The following is a 16,180-nucleotide window of genomic DNA, read 5'->3' on the forward strand; positions in this document are numbered from 1 at the left end:
CTACTGAAGAACATCTTGGTGGCTTTCAAATTTGGGCAGTTATAAATGGCTCTGTTATAAAACTCCATGTTCAGATTTTTATGTGCATATAAGTTTTCAACTCCTTTGGGTAGAAATGAAGGAGAATGATTACAGTATCATGTGATACAAGTATAATTAAGTTTTGTAAGAAACTTCCAAAGAGGTTGTACCACTTTGCTTTTCCACCATCAGTGTTTGAGTATCCTGTTGTTTCAAATTCTAACCAGCATTTGGTGTTGTCTGTTTTGGATTTTGACATTTCTAATAGGTGTGTAGTGTCATCTTGGTTTTATTTGCATCTCCCTGATGACGTGTGATGAAACATCTTTCCATAAATGTGCTTGTCATCTATATGTCTTTTTTTTTTCAAGATTTTTTTTAATGTGGTCCTGTTTTAAAATCTTTATTGAATTTGTTACAATATTGCTTTGTTTCCTGTTTGGTTTTCTGACCTGGAGGTATGTGGTATCTTAGTTACCCGCCCAGGGATTGAACCTGCGCTCCCTGCATTGGAGGGTGAAGTCCTGACCGTTGAATTGCAAGGGAAGTCCCCTTTTTCGGCACGGTGTGTGTTAAGGTCTTTTGCCCATTTTTAAATCAGGATGTTTGTTTTCTTATTGTTGAGTTTTAAAAAGTTCTTTGTACATTTTGGGTAATACCCCATTATCAGATGAGTCTTTTGCAAATATTTTCTCCCGGTCTGTAGCTTGTCTTCTTCTCTTGAGGCTTCTTTGTATTTAGTCAAGTGATTTTGAACGTGATTTTAAGACATTTTCAGGTTCAGTTTTTTCAAATCTCTACTGGCATCATTTTGCCTCCTCTTACAGAATTGCTGTAATCATAAAACTAGCAAATGCATACTCTTTGCGGCCCCATGGACTGTAGCCTACTACGCTCCTCCATCCATGGGATTTTCCAGGCAAGAGTATTGGAGTGGGTTGCTATTTCCTTCTCCAGAGGATCTTCCTGACCCAGGGATCGAACCCAGGGTTCCCGCACTGTAGGCAGATGCTTTACCGTCTGAGCCACCAGGGAAGTCAAATGCATACAAAGGGCTTTACACTGTGAAAGGATAATAAATAGGAATTTACTATTAGTATTAAAGCTAATAAGCAAGATGTATCATTTGTGTTATCTTGTTGCCATTTCCAAATATGTCATATGGAAGGTAGACCCATTGCTGGCATAGAAGTGAGATAAATTTGATAACAACAATAGTGATGATGGAAAAGGAAAAGAAGAGGAAGCACCAAATCTTTGGGAAATAATTGAGCATCTTATTCATATCCTGTGTAACTGAAGATATAAATCATTTATTTTAAAGCTTGATTTCTTCTAGTGAAAGATTTTCTTTGTCATATTTGGCATTAGAAAAGCGTGGGAGTAGAAAAGAGTGTATATTTGTTTTTTCATGACCATGCAGTCATCTGGATTGGTGATGGAGAGAAAGAGCCCTTCACTTACTGAGCTCAGTTAAGCTAATCTTTTGAAGATATTATGGTTTTATGTATGTTTAGTTAGCATTTATTGAAAATTATGAAGTTTGAATATGGATTCTCTTTTTCCTCTCTCAATACACACATACACACATATAGATTTATATATGCATGTATATTTATAGTCAAAGTTCCCAGAAATCTGAACAGAAGTGTTCTAGGTAAGGGATTATCCTCTACCATACAGCGTTCTTAGATTTGACTATGAATGAAGAATATTGATGATGACGATTACGATGCTGCTGCTACTACAGCTACTTCTACTAACCAACTAGTGTTTACTGAGAATTTAACGTAGGCCAGGCACTTTTCCAAGAAATTTGCATGAATGCATTAACTTAGTTTATCCTCATAACAACCCAATGAGGTTTACTGATGAGGAAATGAATACTGAAAATAGTAAACAGTGGAGACAGGATTGGAATCTGGGCAGTCTGATTCTGGAACCAGTGCTCTAAATAATGACACAATATGGCTTCCCAGTAGTAGTGACGAGTGCATCGATTTTAAGGAAAATGTCGTTGACAACTGCTTCTTTTGGAAGACTGTCAAATTTTAAAACCATTTTAAAACGTAAATTTAAATTACAGACTTTTAAACCCCAAACTTTATAAGCAAGAATGCAATGACCTTTCAGAGGGTGTTTATAGAGAAGCAAATATATGTTGAGTCTTTCCATTGTCTGCTCTCAGTTTGCATGATTTCTGGATGTTTCTCTAACATGACAGGGAAGGAAACTTGGGAAAGGAGGGGGATTAGCTACTATGAATATTCCCTCTTATGCATAGCCATAGCCAAGAAAAGAGAAGAAAAGAATTGGGGAAAGGGGAAAAAATGGAAAAATAGAAGTTTCTCTAAAAATCAAAGAATAAGCCAAGTAACACTGTCAAGAATATAGCCTTTAGACTGACTATAGGTAAAGGGTAGAAAGAAAAGTGAAGTCCGACTCCTTGTGACCCCATGGATTGCAGCCTACCAGGCTTCTCCATCCATGGGATTTTCCAGGCAAGAGTACTGCAGTGGGTTGCCGTTTCCTTCTCCAGAGGATCTTCCCGATCCAGGGGTCAAACCTGGGTCTCCCACATTTTAGGCAGATGCTTTCACTGTCTGAGCCACCAGGGAAGTTGGTAAAGGTAAAAACAATTTAAGAACAAAAAATGGTTAACTGAAATATTGACTTTATTAATTTACATGAATAAACATTTGTTGAATAAAAAACTGGAGGGGTTTCCTTGGCAGTTCTGTGGTTAAGACTCTGTGCTTCCACTGCCAGGGGGCATGGGTTTGATCCCTCGTTGGGGAACTGAGAACCTGCATTCCCCTAATGTTAACACTTTATAGACCAAAGATCTTTTTTCATTTTTATGGATTTTGGACAATGTATAATGATCTTTTTCTGTAGGCACTGAAAATGAAGAAGCAGAAAGGGAATATCAAAATGATAATCAAGCAAGTTGGGTCCAACGTATGCTCATGGCCTTGGTGGGTGACTCAGCTTTGTTCAATACCAGAGAAGGACGTGCCGGGAAGGTGCACAACTTCATGCTGGGCTTGAATCTCAATACATCCTATCCAATGTCTCCTCTGAGAGACTTTACCATGCAAGAGTCCCTGGATGAAGATGAACTGGATGCCGCTGTCGCAGGTAGGTACACAAAGTGTAACCCACGAAAGCTAATTCAAGAGATTGTTCTTCCTTCTCTGCAGAGGAGCATTTTAATTATTGTTACTAGTAACTCATTTATAATCCAGTTTTAAAACATGCATTTAATGCGGGGGAGGGAATTCTCTGGTGGCTCAGATGGCAAGGAGTTTGCCTGCAATATGGGAGACCCGGGTTTGATCCCTGGATCCAGATGAGCCACTGGAGAAGGAAATGGCAACCCACTCCAGTATTCTTGCCTGGAGAATTCCATGGATGAAGGAGCCTGGCAAGCTACAGTCCATGGGGTTGCAAAGAGTCAGACACGACAGAATGACTTCGCTTTCTTTTCTTTTTAATGGGGAAGGACCACGATTTATTGGTTTTTTGGAAGAAAAAATACGCTGGACAGGAAACAGCATCGTCGTGTCAACATAAACAATTTTCATTGAAATATTGAGAGGGACTTTGCTTCTCTGTGTTGGTCAAGGCTCACTCACTGGAAACAGGAAACCCTCTTGCTTGTTTAAGTGAAAGGGGTTTAAAGAAGGGAATTGAGTGCTTACAAAACTGTTCTGAGGCGTGGAGGAGCAAGCTCCAGGCTAAGCATCTAGGAATGATTCCAAAACACTTCAAAATCACCCCCACAAACGCCCCCACAACAGTGCTTGGCAGTAGAAATAGCACAAATGCAGTCTCTGTCTCATTTCCTCCTTCAAATCTCATGTGGGTGTTTCTCCTTGGCAAAGGAAGTAAGTCTCAGCAGACCCAGAGCTGGGAGGGAATCTTATGTATGAAGTCCTCCCCGAACCCTGCCCCCTGCTCCTAGGAGTGCAGAGCAGTAATGCCTGCCCCTAGGGGTGAGAGTCAGCTGTGTTTACCTATTTGAGGCATCCCTCTGCCTATAGAATTTTTTTTTAATTTATTTTTAATTGGAAGACAATTGCTTTACAATATTGTGTTAGTTCCTGCCAAACTGTCAACATGCATCAGCCATAGGTATACATATGTCCCCTCCCTCTTGAACCTCCCTCCCACCCCTCACCACATCTCACCCCTCTAGCTTGTCAGGGAGCACCAGGTTTGAGTTCCCGGCTTCATGCATCAAATTCCCACTGGCTATCCATTTTACGTACGGTAATACATGTTTCAATGTTAACTCTTTCCATTCATCCCTCTCTTTCCTTCATCCCCAGTGTCTACAAGCCTGTTCTCTCTGCGTCTCCTCTTGCCTTGCAAGTAGGTTCATCAGTACTATCTTTCTGGACCCCGTAGAGTTCCTATTATACAGAGTGAAGTAAAGGCAGAGAAAAAGAAATACCGTATATTAACAGGCTATTGAATTTGTCCCCCCAGTTCTCTGAAAGATTAGGTAACTTTCTTAAGGCCCCTTAAGAATCCCACAAAGAACCCACTCACTTTCAGGATTGTCAGTTAGCCAAACTAAAGAATACTTCCAATTCTTCATTTCCATGGGTGTTCCAAATTAAAAGTTAAATTTGCCTTGGTGACTAATCACTACATAATCATCTTTCTTATAATGCTTCTGTCATTGTAAACTTTTTCTACTTCATCATGCCATGTTGTTTCCCTTAATTGCCCAAACGTCATTTTGCAATCATTTCTGCCTAAGAACATTGACAGGAGGCTATGAAAATGTAAATGGAAAAATTTCCAAAAATCTTCCTGCTACTCTTTGTTGAAGGATTCTACCTATATTTGTCAAAATTAGGACATGGCTTTAGATCTTTTTGTTTAGGTAATGCAGTTTGTTTGTTGCTTGAGTTTAAGGGAAATTGCAGAAGCAAAATTTACCCCTGTTTTTAAACAAGAGAAGTGGAAACTCACTATATTTTGCATTATGTTTGTGGCATCAAAGTCTAGGATATGAGATATATCTGATTATAAACCTGCCATGCAAACCCTTTCATATGAACTATAATAAAAGTCTACGAATATTTGTGATAAAGTCAGTATCTTTTAAAAAATTCATCCAAAATAAAAACCCTTGACTGTACAATCAGTGATGGTATTTGTGTGTGTGTTACTTATGATTTTACTTACTGCTATTGCAATACCAGTTAAATGCATCTTCTTTAGAAACTTAGGCTTTATAGATGAGTGATGATGGGTTTAAAAAAAAAAAAAAAAAAAACAGCCTCACGGAGCATTTAGAACCAGAAAGAATCATTAGTATTTTACTCCATAGAAAAGGAAGATCAAAGGAGTCAGCATCATGTTTGCCTAGAATTGCTCAACTGAACTGGAATTGGGACACTTGAATAGGCCTCTTGACATTGCTCAGAAGCCTTTCCCTTCTGCTCACTCCCTTCCGCATAGCCTTTGGTTTTATTAGTCATTGTCTTGCTGATGTAAAAATGGAAGTTTCCTTGTGTGTACTTATTACATTTGTTTTATGTTACTACTTTGATCTTTCTGTGGTTTACACAGCACGGGCTCCGCACTCAACATTTTAACAACTTCCTGGTGATTTCACAGTAGATTTGGAAATGTTAGGGTTGCTAGGTAAAGCACAGTGCTCAGTTAAATTTGAATTTCAATTCATATATATATAGATATATATCTATATATATATATAGAGAGAGAGAAAATAAGTACGCTCCTTTGTAACATTTGGGACATTCTCATATAAAAATCATTTGCTATTTATCTGAAATTCAAATCTAACTGGACATCCTACATTTTTATTAGATAAATTTGGTACCCTTAGGAAGTGTGCCTCTTTCATTATGCTTACCTTATTTCAGAGTGGTCTTCATTTTCCTCTTTCCTCTTTTCATCCTAAAATATGATATTACATATGTTAATATTGCAATTAAAATATGATATTAAACAGACTAAATATTTCTATTGTTGGGGAATTTTTATTTGTTCTAACCTAGAATTATTAAAGTATTAGTAGCTCAGTTGTGTCGACTCTGCAACTTCATGGACTATAGCCCACTGTAGTTCACGGAATTCTCCAGGCAAGAATACTGGAGTGGGTAACCATTCCCTTCTCTAGGATGTCTTCCCGACCTAGGGATCAAACCTGGGTCTCTTGCATGGCAGGCAGAATCTTTACTGTCTGAGTCACCAGGGAAGCCCAAAATTATTTTAAAGTAATGAAATTTGGAAGGAGCTTTAAATATTGTCAGTGAACATCTCATCGAATTATATTTGTTATTTTGCATTTTTCTGATTGGAAAAATGTATACAGAATGTTGACTAGTGAAAAATCTAGTCAGATGAGTGACAAGTTCATTCAAATTTATTGTTTCTAAACCAACATTATTAAAAATGACTACATTTTAGACTAAATGTACTAAATTGATTAGTGCTTTTTCAGATAAAACTTTTACCAGGATGGACTCCGCTTATCTCCTTCTGGTTATTTCCAAGTTTTAGAATGACTGTATGTTTGGAATGAAAAGTTTCAAGGTTTAGCATAAATAAATGGTAGTCAACTTGGTTCATAAAGTCTTCATTAAAAATTTTATTTATTATACAATTAAAATACCACAATTTAATTAAAACATTAAGGTTATTCCTCTTTTATCTTAAACATAGAGTTCTTTATGTTATCTATATATTATGTTGGAAAAATTTCACATTTGCTTTACTATTTTGTTTAAACAGATTAAAATTTGAGCATCTTAAAACAATCAACCTAAAATGAGAAAAAGATAGTGTGCTATTTTTGTGCTTATTACTTCACCTTGCAGTCCCTCTTTTGAAAACAAGAGAAATCAGATGATAAAATTCCCTTCATTTGTTTACTTCAAAATAGTTGTATACCTGTGGAAACTAATTTTGGATAAGCTGGTCATTAGTTACGTGACTTCTTTCCTGTTTACTTTGGTGTTTATGTTATTTTCTGCAACACACGCCATCTGGAATAAGAAATCAAGACATGACTTCATCTAGGGAAGAGTTCAAAACACAAACATCCAAATATTTGTGCATTATAAATGGAATCAGTTGATGTATTTGTAAAATGACCATCATAAAATTTCCACAGCAGAATCGCTTTAAGAAAATGGTTCATAATTATAAAGCAGAGCACGTTTCCATACCTATCAAGGAACCTGGGTCACTCATTCACAGGTTTGGAAACCATGTATGCTTTAATTTATGGGAGGATGTTTTTTCATAGGGGCACTTATCAAACTTCCTGTAACATTTTAATGGATGGTAATAAATAGGGATCAAGTTCAAATAAGTTTGGTAAAACTAACAACTCCACATCCCACTTCACAATGCAAAGGGATGCTCTAATGAGTTTGAGAGGTCCTACTTAAAGACTGGTTAAGTATAGTACTTTAAAAGCAGACTAGCTGTATCTGTGGAGAAGGAAATGGCAACCCACTCCAGTGTTCTTGCCTGGAGAATCCCAGGGATGGGGGAGCCTAGTGGGCTGCCATCTGTGGGGTCTCACAGAGTCAGACATGACTGAAGCGACTTAGCTGCAGCAGGGATTTGAATCCCAGTTGTGTCATTTATTAGCTGGACAGTCCTGTGCCATTACTAGCTTAACCTCAGTAAACAACAAGAGAAAAGTAGAGTGAAACTAAAAACCAGCACCCTGATCCTGATGAACCTGTAGGTTAGTGAGTATGCAATAGTCCTTACTGTTTACCCCAAAGGCTGACTTTAAAATAGAAAGTTGTTAACTGTCTTATAGAGTTATTGTCAGGATTAAGTAGCATCTCCTCTTAAAAGTGCTGTTAGTCCAAGGCATAGTAAGGAATATCGGGAACACACATGATAATTTGCTGTTACTTTAAGTTGTTGAATCTTGTATTTCTCAAACCTATTTAATCATGCAACTCTTAATTTTTACATAGAATATCTGGTAATATCTTGCAAAACTGTATTTTTTACAACACAGTTAAGAAATGTTGTTTCCTGTCAGTTTAGGTGGATAGTTGGAATCATGGTGGTTAGCTACATGCCAGAGCTGTGAGCTGGTCTACATAAAGACTTTTCTCTCAAATGTAATCTTGGATTTAAAAGAGGAAAAAGGAGACTATCAGTTTCATGATGAGAGGGAGCAAATCAAATAGAATGAGAGAGAAATAGTCTGTTACTAGTTAACCTTTTAGCTGAAATTTAAAGCATCAGTTTATGAAACCAAAAAAATTATCTGTGAATTATCATTGTAGTTTTTTAGGGAAAATCTCTGCATTTTAAACAAATATTCCCATTAATGCTTTTAATTTTTTATGCTTATTGTGAATATGCATATCAATGTGGTTTTCATGATTGATAGGTGCATGTGTAGATTACCTCTGTGCATTGCATTTATTGCGTTTTTAAATTACCCATTTCAAAATTCTTGAGATTTATGGCTATGCCACTCACTTTCTGAAGTGACAGTGTGACACTGTGTTTAGGGTTTAGACTTCGTGGACCAGGCTTTGAGTCTTCATTCTTACTATGTTAAACAGGACCTATTAGGGCCTCATATCCTTATCTTTAAAATGATATAAATGATATTTCCTTTGTCTTCTGGTAAATCTTATATATAAAATTACTAATATATGGGCTTCCCAGGTGGCTCCGTGGTAAAGAATCTGTCTGCAATGCAGGAGACACAGATTCAATCCCTGGCTCAGGAAGATCCCATGAAGAAGGAAATGGCAACCCACTCCAGTATTCTTGCCTGGGAAATCGCATGGACAGAGGAGCCTGGAGGGCTACAGTCCATGAAGTTGCAAAGAGTCAGACATAGCTAAGCGACAGAGCACTGCTACTATACAATATATTATATACACGCAAATAAAGCTGCTTTTAGGAGGAATAAAAATACCCAAATAAAAATTTCCCAGCTTCTTAGTGAAATATTTTAAAACTTACACAGACTCACAATTTTTTGCCTTATAAAATTGTTAAACAATAAAAATTTCAGAGGGATAGATGTTAAAGTTGGGTTTGATAACATATATGTAATATAACAAAGGGGCTTCCCAGGTGGCGCTAGTGGTAAAGAACCCGTCTGCCAGTGCATGAGATGCAGGCTTTGTTGCCCCGTGGCTTGTGGGATCTTAGTTCCCAGACCAGGGACTGAACCCATGTCCCCTGCATTGGAAGGCAGATTCTTAACTGCTGGACTAGCAGGAAAGTCCCTGAATCTGGTCTTAAAGTCTCCGTCTCAGAGAGGTCTCTGCTGACCATCTGCTTGAACGTCTTCTCTATCCTACAGTTGTTGTTGTTGTTCAGTCACTAAGTCGTATCCACGGTTTTGCAGCCCATGGCTGATAGCCCACCAGGCTCTGCTGTCCATGGGATTTCCTAGGCAAGAATACTGGAGTGCATAGCCATTTCCTTCTTCAGGGGATCTTCCCCGGATCAGGGATCAAACCCATGTCTCCTGCATTGGCAGGTGGATTCTTTACCATTGAGTCACCAGAGAAGCACCCCCCGCCCGCCCCCACATTCCTATTACCCTCTATTATTTTTTTCATTCATTTTATCAGTGCCTGAACCATCTTTTAATATATTTGTTTACTGACTTACCAGCAGTGTGCTCTATTGGAGCAGAGTTTGCATCATCTCTTGTTCAGCACTTAAGTAGTGCCTAAATAGTAGCAGACGATGTGTGTTGGCTCAATCGCCTGGACTTCCTTCACCTAGAGAGATGCTTGTGGGACCCTTCAGGCTCTGCCACTCCCTAGTTATGCCACTTTAGAGGTGCATTTTGTGTATTTCATTCTCCATTTATAGTATCCTCTATCTCACATGTCTGTTCTAAGTCTTTAAAAAGATAATGCCTGAGGAAGTGTTTTTAAACTTGTAAAGACCTATGTAATGTAAGTAATCCTAGGACAGGGCTCATGGTACACAGCTTAAACTTACTCCTAGGGCCTGAGCCTTGCTTGCATTTTCAATATTTTGTCCTACTTAATTCTCACAGCAGCGACTTCCCTGGCAGTCGAGTGGTTAAGACTCAGGATGTGTGGGTTTGATCCCTGGTCCAGGAGTTAAGATCCCACATGTCTCATGGCCAAAAACCCAAAACTTAAAACAGAAACAATATTGTAACAAATTCAATACAGATTTTAAAAATGGTCCACATTAAAAAAAAAAAAATCTTAAAGAAATTCCTCACAGCACTCTTACTGATAGAACCTTTTACTCTGATGTTACAGATGAAGAGTCTCCAAGGCCTGAGGGTCTAACTGTATAGAATTCTTCTCACATATATATATATAACAAATAGTTTTAAATTCTAAATAATGTTAAGTGATCATTTAACCCATTCTGATCGTTTCTTTCCTTTTTAAAGATCCTGATGAATTTGAGCAGATATATGAACCTTTGGATGTCAAAAGTAAAAAGATTCATGTGGTGGACAGTGGCCTCACATTTAACCTTCCATACCCTTTGATCCTGAGACCTCAGAGGGGAGTTGATCTCATCATCTCCTTTGACTTTTCTGCAAGACCAAGTGACTCCAGTCCTCCGTTCAAGGTAAGGAGAATTTATATAGCGTTCCATCACCTGCCACATTCTTGTGCATGGCTTGTAGCTATCTGTGTCTTCTGGATCCTGATTTCTTATCCCTTTAGCCTATCTTCTACTTTATTATGAGTAATATTTCTAAACCACAGATGTGATTCAATCACTTTTCCACTTAACAAAGCCTTTAATTGATTTCCCAAGCCTCATTCAAGTTCACAGTCCTGAGCAGGACAAGAACAATGCAATATGTCTGAAGTTCAGGAAGCAAATTAGCCTGAAATTTGAGAGTTAGCAGGTAAAAGATAAGTAAAGCCAAGTAAAGCCATGCATGGGCTTCCCTGGTAGCTCAGTTGGTAAACAATCTGCCTGCAATGCAGGAGACCCCAGTTCCATCCCTGGGTCGGGAAGATCCCTTGGAGAAGGGATAGGCTGCCTACTCCAGTATTCTTGGGCTTCCCTGGTGGCTCAGCTGATAAAGAATCTGCCTGTAATGTGGGAGACCTGGGTTCGATCCCTGGCTTAGGAAGATCCCCTAAGACATGACTGAACAACTTTTACTTGACTTTTCAAAGCCATGCATGGGGAATGTATACCATGAGGAGAGAAGAGGACATGAAATAGTATCTTGATGATTCAACAGCAGTATCTGGGGAAAAGGACAAAAATGAAGGAAGTATGCAGTATTATAAAACTAACTGAAGATATTTAACAACAAAATGTCTTTTGGTTAAGTGGATGAGAGCAGTTTCAATAGGACCGAAAGAGCAGATGTCATACTGCAGTGATTTGAAGGTTCAGTGGAAGTTAAGAACATGGAGACAATCCTATAAACCATTCCAGGAAGAAGGAAATGGACTATATCTGCAGGAGGATGTGGGGAATAGGAAAACTGCATGTATGTGGAGGGGTGGGTTGGAAATACTTGAGTGTGTTTAAATGTTTTGACGTCTAGGACTTGTGAATGAAGCAATGTTGTGGAAGATGGAGAGATGATGTATACAGCAGAATCACATCCCTGGGAGACTGTAGGGGTGGGGAGTGGAAGGGAGATACAAGAATACAGATGGAGAGGAGTCTAGATGCATCCATATTGGGGCAAGAGAGAAGGGGGATGTTGTGGTTGTGGATTGAAGGCACAGAGTTGTAGGTACAGAGATGGGAAGATGGGAAAGCACTCATGCGATGACTTCTAACTTTTAGAGGAATTCGGGAGTCAGCACTATCTTTTGAGTAGAGAGGAGGTCGAGCCAGGGGTACAAGGATAACAAGTCTGCCTGTCTGAAGACACAAGGAAAATTTCTAACTAGGGTCCTGTGGAAAGATTGCTGGGCAGCATCTAAGTGAGACATGAATGTTGTTTGTCCCCTTGACTTCAAACTTCCTTTCAATATAGCTCAAATATTACCTTTCTTGACCTCCACAAGTATAGTTTTAGTAGGAAAGGCTCAGTAAATTCTCCTAACACAGCAATTTTCATGTTGTCCTGTCTATATTTGTTTACTTCCACTCTCTATGAACTCTCTGTGAACTCGCTGGAGACTAGAACATTAACTTGTGTGTGTGTTTGTGTGTATGTATATTTGTGTTTTGCTTTAATCATTTGGTTCTAATTGCTATATAAGTGCTAGCCCAAATTATGGTATGTAGGATATGTTTTATGGGTGAATGAATGAAATATTATAATAGAGATGAAGTTACTATCTCCGTTTCATAGATTAAGAAACAGGTACTCACAGAGATCAAGTGAAACATTTCACCATCTCCCAACCAGGAAGAGTTAGTGATGACCCAGGTCCTTGGACATGTTTTCATTTCTGTTGTACTCTTAAGATGTTCTCAAGACCCAATGATGGTTATAATAACTCTTTAACATATATTAATCTCATATTTTAAAAGCGCTTTCATATTTCGCTTTTTTTGAGGCAGTTAGTAGTATTCAGAGAAGGAAACAAGGATTGATGAGATAAGAAATCTCATCACGCCAAGAAATTAAATAAGATAATGGGTGAAAGGTCTTCCCATTAAGCCATTAAGAATCTGCTTGCAATGCAGGAGACATGGGTTCACTCCCTGGGTTGGGAAGATCCCCCTGGAGTAGGAAATGGCAACCCACTCCAGTATTCTTGCCTGGAAAATCCCATGGACAGAGGAGCCTGGTGGGCCACAGTCCATGGCATTGCAAAAGAGTTGCACTGACTTAGCAACTAAACAACAACTGTGAGTGTTATAGGAGATCCATTGAAAAGTAGATTGGTGTGTTCTGGAGTAGACAAGCAGGGAAATAAGTGAAATTGGATGAAAATGGCCCAGAAATGGCAATGAGCACATCTGAGGAGTGATCTGATTAAAATGATAGATATTACACTCCCATTAGGAGGGCTTTAAAGAAGAATTTATGGCTGGCTGATAGCAAATGGAAAATCAGTGAAGGATTTCCAGCAGACAAATGACTTCATGAAACTGGAATTTTAGAATGATTAATCTGATAACGGAAAATTGTATGAATTGGCGGATGGAGAGCAAAAGGTTAAAATTAAGAGGGATTTACTGTAATGTAAGTGTAGGACAGTGAAGTATGCACCAGGGAGGGTGACTGTGAAAACCAAGAGCAGGATTTGATGATGGATGAGCAGCAATGGGGAGGTGAGTTTCAACGCATGACTCCACTGTGATAATTTAGGAGCTCATTCTGGAGGTGGAAGAACCTGATTATTCATTTCACCAATGGAAGTGTAAAATGTCAAAGTCATCATTTTATACATGAATCAGAGCTCCACCACCTTAATGAACTGATATTAGAAGGTTTTAGAATATTATGTTGTACCTCTGAAAAGAACCATTGTACTTTGTTGTAGTTTTTAAACATACTTTGATTCACTATTTCTAATTAAAAAGATTACTCATAAAAATACATCAAGTGCTTCTGCTATCCATAGACAATAGCTGCTGATATTTTGTTTCTATTTTTTTCTCTCTTCACTGCATTTGTGCATACATACATGCATATGTATGTATCAACACCAGGGTTATATGTTTTTGCAATCTGCTTCTTTCTTCTAAAAGTTACATTGTAAGCATTTCCCCATGCCATTCAATATTTTTAGAACATAATTTTAAGCACAGAATGATATCTCTGTATATGAAGAAGCAAGAATTTATTATCAGTGCTCTGTTTTCGACTTTTAGATTATTGCTATCTTGTCAATTCTTTCTTCTAATTGTCATCTTTGCACATGAATCTTTAACCACACATTTTATTATTCCCTTACTTGGATTCTTAGATATATATATGTTAAGATTTTTAATAAACATTTCCAGATCACTTTCCAAAAAAGCTGCACCAGTTTATATTACTGTATTAGGTTGTACAGGCAAATCCTTGTTTTACATGGCTTTACTGGCATGGAAAAATATTACAGCTGTTTATGCTCATAGATGTGCTTTAGAATGATTTTGTCAATTCCTTACACCTTACCCTCTCCCTCCTATGTGAATATATCCTTTAATGATTGGTTTGGTGTAGCATGAAGCCTGTCATTCTAGAATTAATGAGCTGTATTTTCAGAGACTTAATACAAAAGAAATTTCAATATATTATATATGATACATTTTCCTCCAAAAATGGACTTCAGAAAATACAGAGTGAGTGAAATGAACTTTTCAGTCTCACTTGGAATATTTAAAAAGATTTTTTAAACTTATGAGTATTGTTATATAGATTGTTATTATAATAATATGCATTTCAATATGGACTTAAAAGATTACTCAAATATAATTTTTAAGTTAATAAAAAATGTTCAGTTCAGTCACTCAGTTGTGTCCAACTCTTTGTGACCCCATGAATCGCAGCACGCCAGGCCTCCCTGTCCATCACCAACCCCCAGAGCTCACTAGACTCATGTCCATCAAGTCAGTGATGCCATCCAGCCATCTCATCCTCTGTTGTTCCCTTCTCCTCCTGCCCCCAATCCCTCCCAGCATCAGAGTCTTTTCAAATCAATCAATTCTTCTCATGAGGTGGCCAAAGTACTGGAGTTTCAGCTTTAGCATCATTCCCTCCAAAGAAATCCCAGGGCTGATCTCCCTCAGAATGGACTGGTTGGATCTCCTTGCAGTCCAAGGGACTCTCAAGAGTCTTCTCCAACACCACAGTTCAAAAGCATCAATTCTTCAGCACTCAGCCTTCTTCACAGTCCAACTCTCACATCCATACATGACCACTGGAAAAACCATAGCATTGACTAGACGGACCTTAGTCGGCAAAGGAATGTCTCTGCTTTTGAATATGTTACCCAGGTTGGTCATAACTTTTCTTCCAAGGAGTAAGCGTCTTTTAATTTCATGGCTGCAGTCACCATCTACAGTGATTTTGGAGCTCAAAAAAATAAAGTCTGACACTGTTTCTACTGTTTCCCCATCTATTTCCCATGAAGGGATGGGACCAGATGCCATGATCTTCATTTTCTGAATGTTGAGCTTTAAGCCAACTTTTTCACTCTCCACTTTCACTTTCATCAAGAAGCTTTTTAGTTCCTCTTCACTTTCTGCCATAAGGGTGGTGTCATCTGCATATCTGAGGTTATTGATATTTCTCCCGTCAATCTTGATTCCAGCTTGTGCTTCTTCCAGCCCAGTGTTTCTCATGATGTACCTAGCATATAAGTATAAAAATATTGTACTATTAATACTGAAGTGGAATACTTATTATAGGTATGATATGTACTAAGTTGCTTCAGTCATATCTGACTCTTTGTGACTCTATGAACTAGCTTTCCAGACTCCTCTGTTCATGGGAGTCTCCAGGCAAGAATGTTGGAGTCGGTTGCCATGCCCTCCTCCAGGGATCTTCCCAACCCGAGGACTGAACTCGGGTATTCTGTGTCTTCTGCACTGCAGGCAGATTCTTTACTCCTGAGCCATAAAAGTTGAGTTGTACATAAAAGTTTTTGATAGCAGAGAAGTTCCAATGCAATACCTGAATATATGCAATATGATTCTTTAAGGTGATTAAATAATGAATAATTTTCTATTTGGGTGGCTTGTCTAGTGGCTCGGTGGTAAAGAATCTGCCTGCCAATGAAGGAGATAGGAGTTCAGTCCCTGGGTCAGGAAGATCCCTTGAAGAAGGAAATGGCAACTTACTCCACTGTTCTTGCCTGGAATACCTGATGGACAAAGGAGCCTGGTGGGCTACAGTCCATGGGGCTGCAAAGAGTCAGACACAACTTAATGACTAAACAGCAATGGCAACAACAAGTGTCCTATTGCTTAGACTGAAATTAGATACCATTTGAAGTTAAGGAGTAGAGCATAAATCCTGAGCAAAAATTTAGAGCCAGTAACTATGTTTCTTAGGCATTTCATAAATATAGTTAAATCTCAGATTTTGTCAGGGAGATATAGAATGATGGATATCGTGTCTTTTGATAAAGGCAACACATTTCATATTATATCTACTTTATAACCAGCCTAGAAAGTTCATGACGTCAATGTCAGTGATAATGAAGGATTTTGTTTTTTGTAGATTAGTGGCTACACACTCTAATAATAGTCCAAA

At 38.3% G+C, this 16,180-nt stretch overlaps 1 protein-coding gene across 2 annotated transcripts in view; it reads left to right on the forward strand.

The window, feature by feature from the left end:
- Positions 1 to 16,180, forward strand: part of PLA2G4A (phospholipase A2 group IVA) — a 163,775-nt gene that overhangs the window by 127,305 nt on the left and 20,290 nt on the right. For both annotated transcript variants that reach the window (XM_005690990.2, XM_018060732.1), the window contains 2 exons: positions 2,920 to 3,162; positions 10,448 to 10,632. In XM_005690990.2, coding sequence (XP_005691047.1) covers positions 2,920 to 3,162; positions 10,448 to 10,632 — 428 coding nt within the window. The remainder of the gene's footprint in view (positions 1 to 2,919; positions 3,163 to 10,447; positions 10,633 to 16,180) is intronic.

The sequence above is a fragment of the Capra hircus genome, chromosome 16 (genome assembly GCF_001704415.2).
Source record: "Capra hircus breed San Clemente chromosome 16, ASM170441v1, whole genome shotgun sequence".
In the NCBI taxonomy this organism is placed as follows: Eukaryota; Metazoa; Chordata; class Mammalia; order Artiodactyla; family Bovidae; genus Capra; species Capra hircus.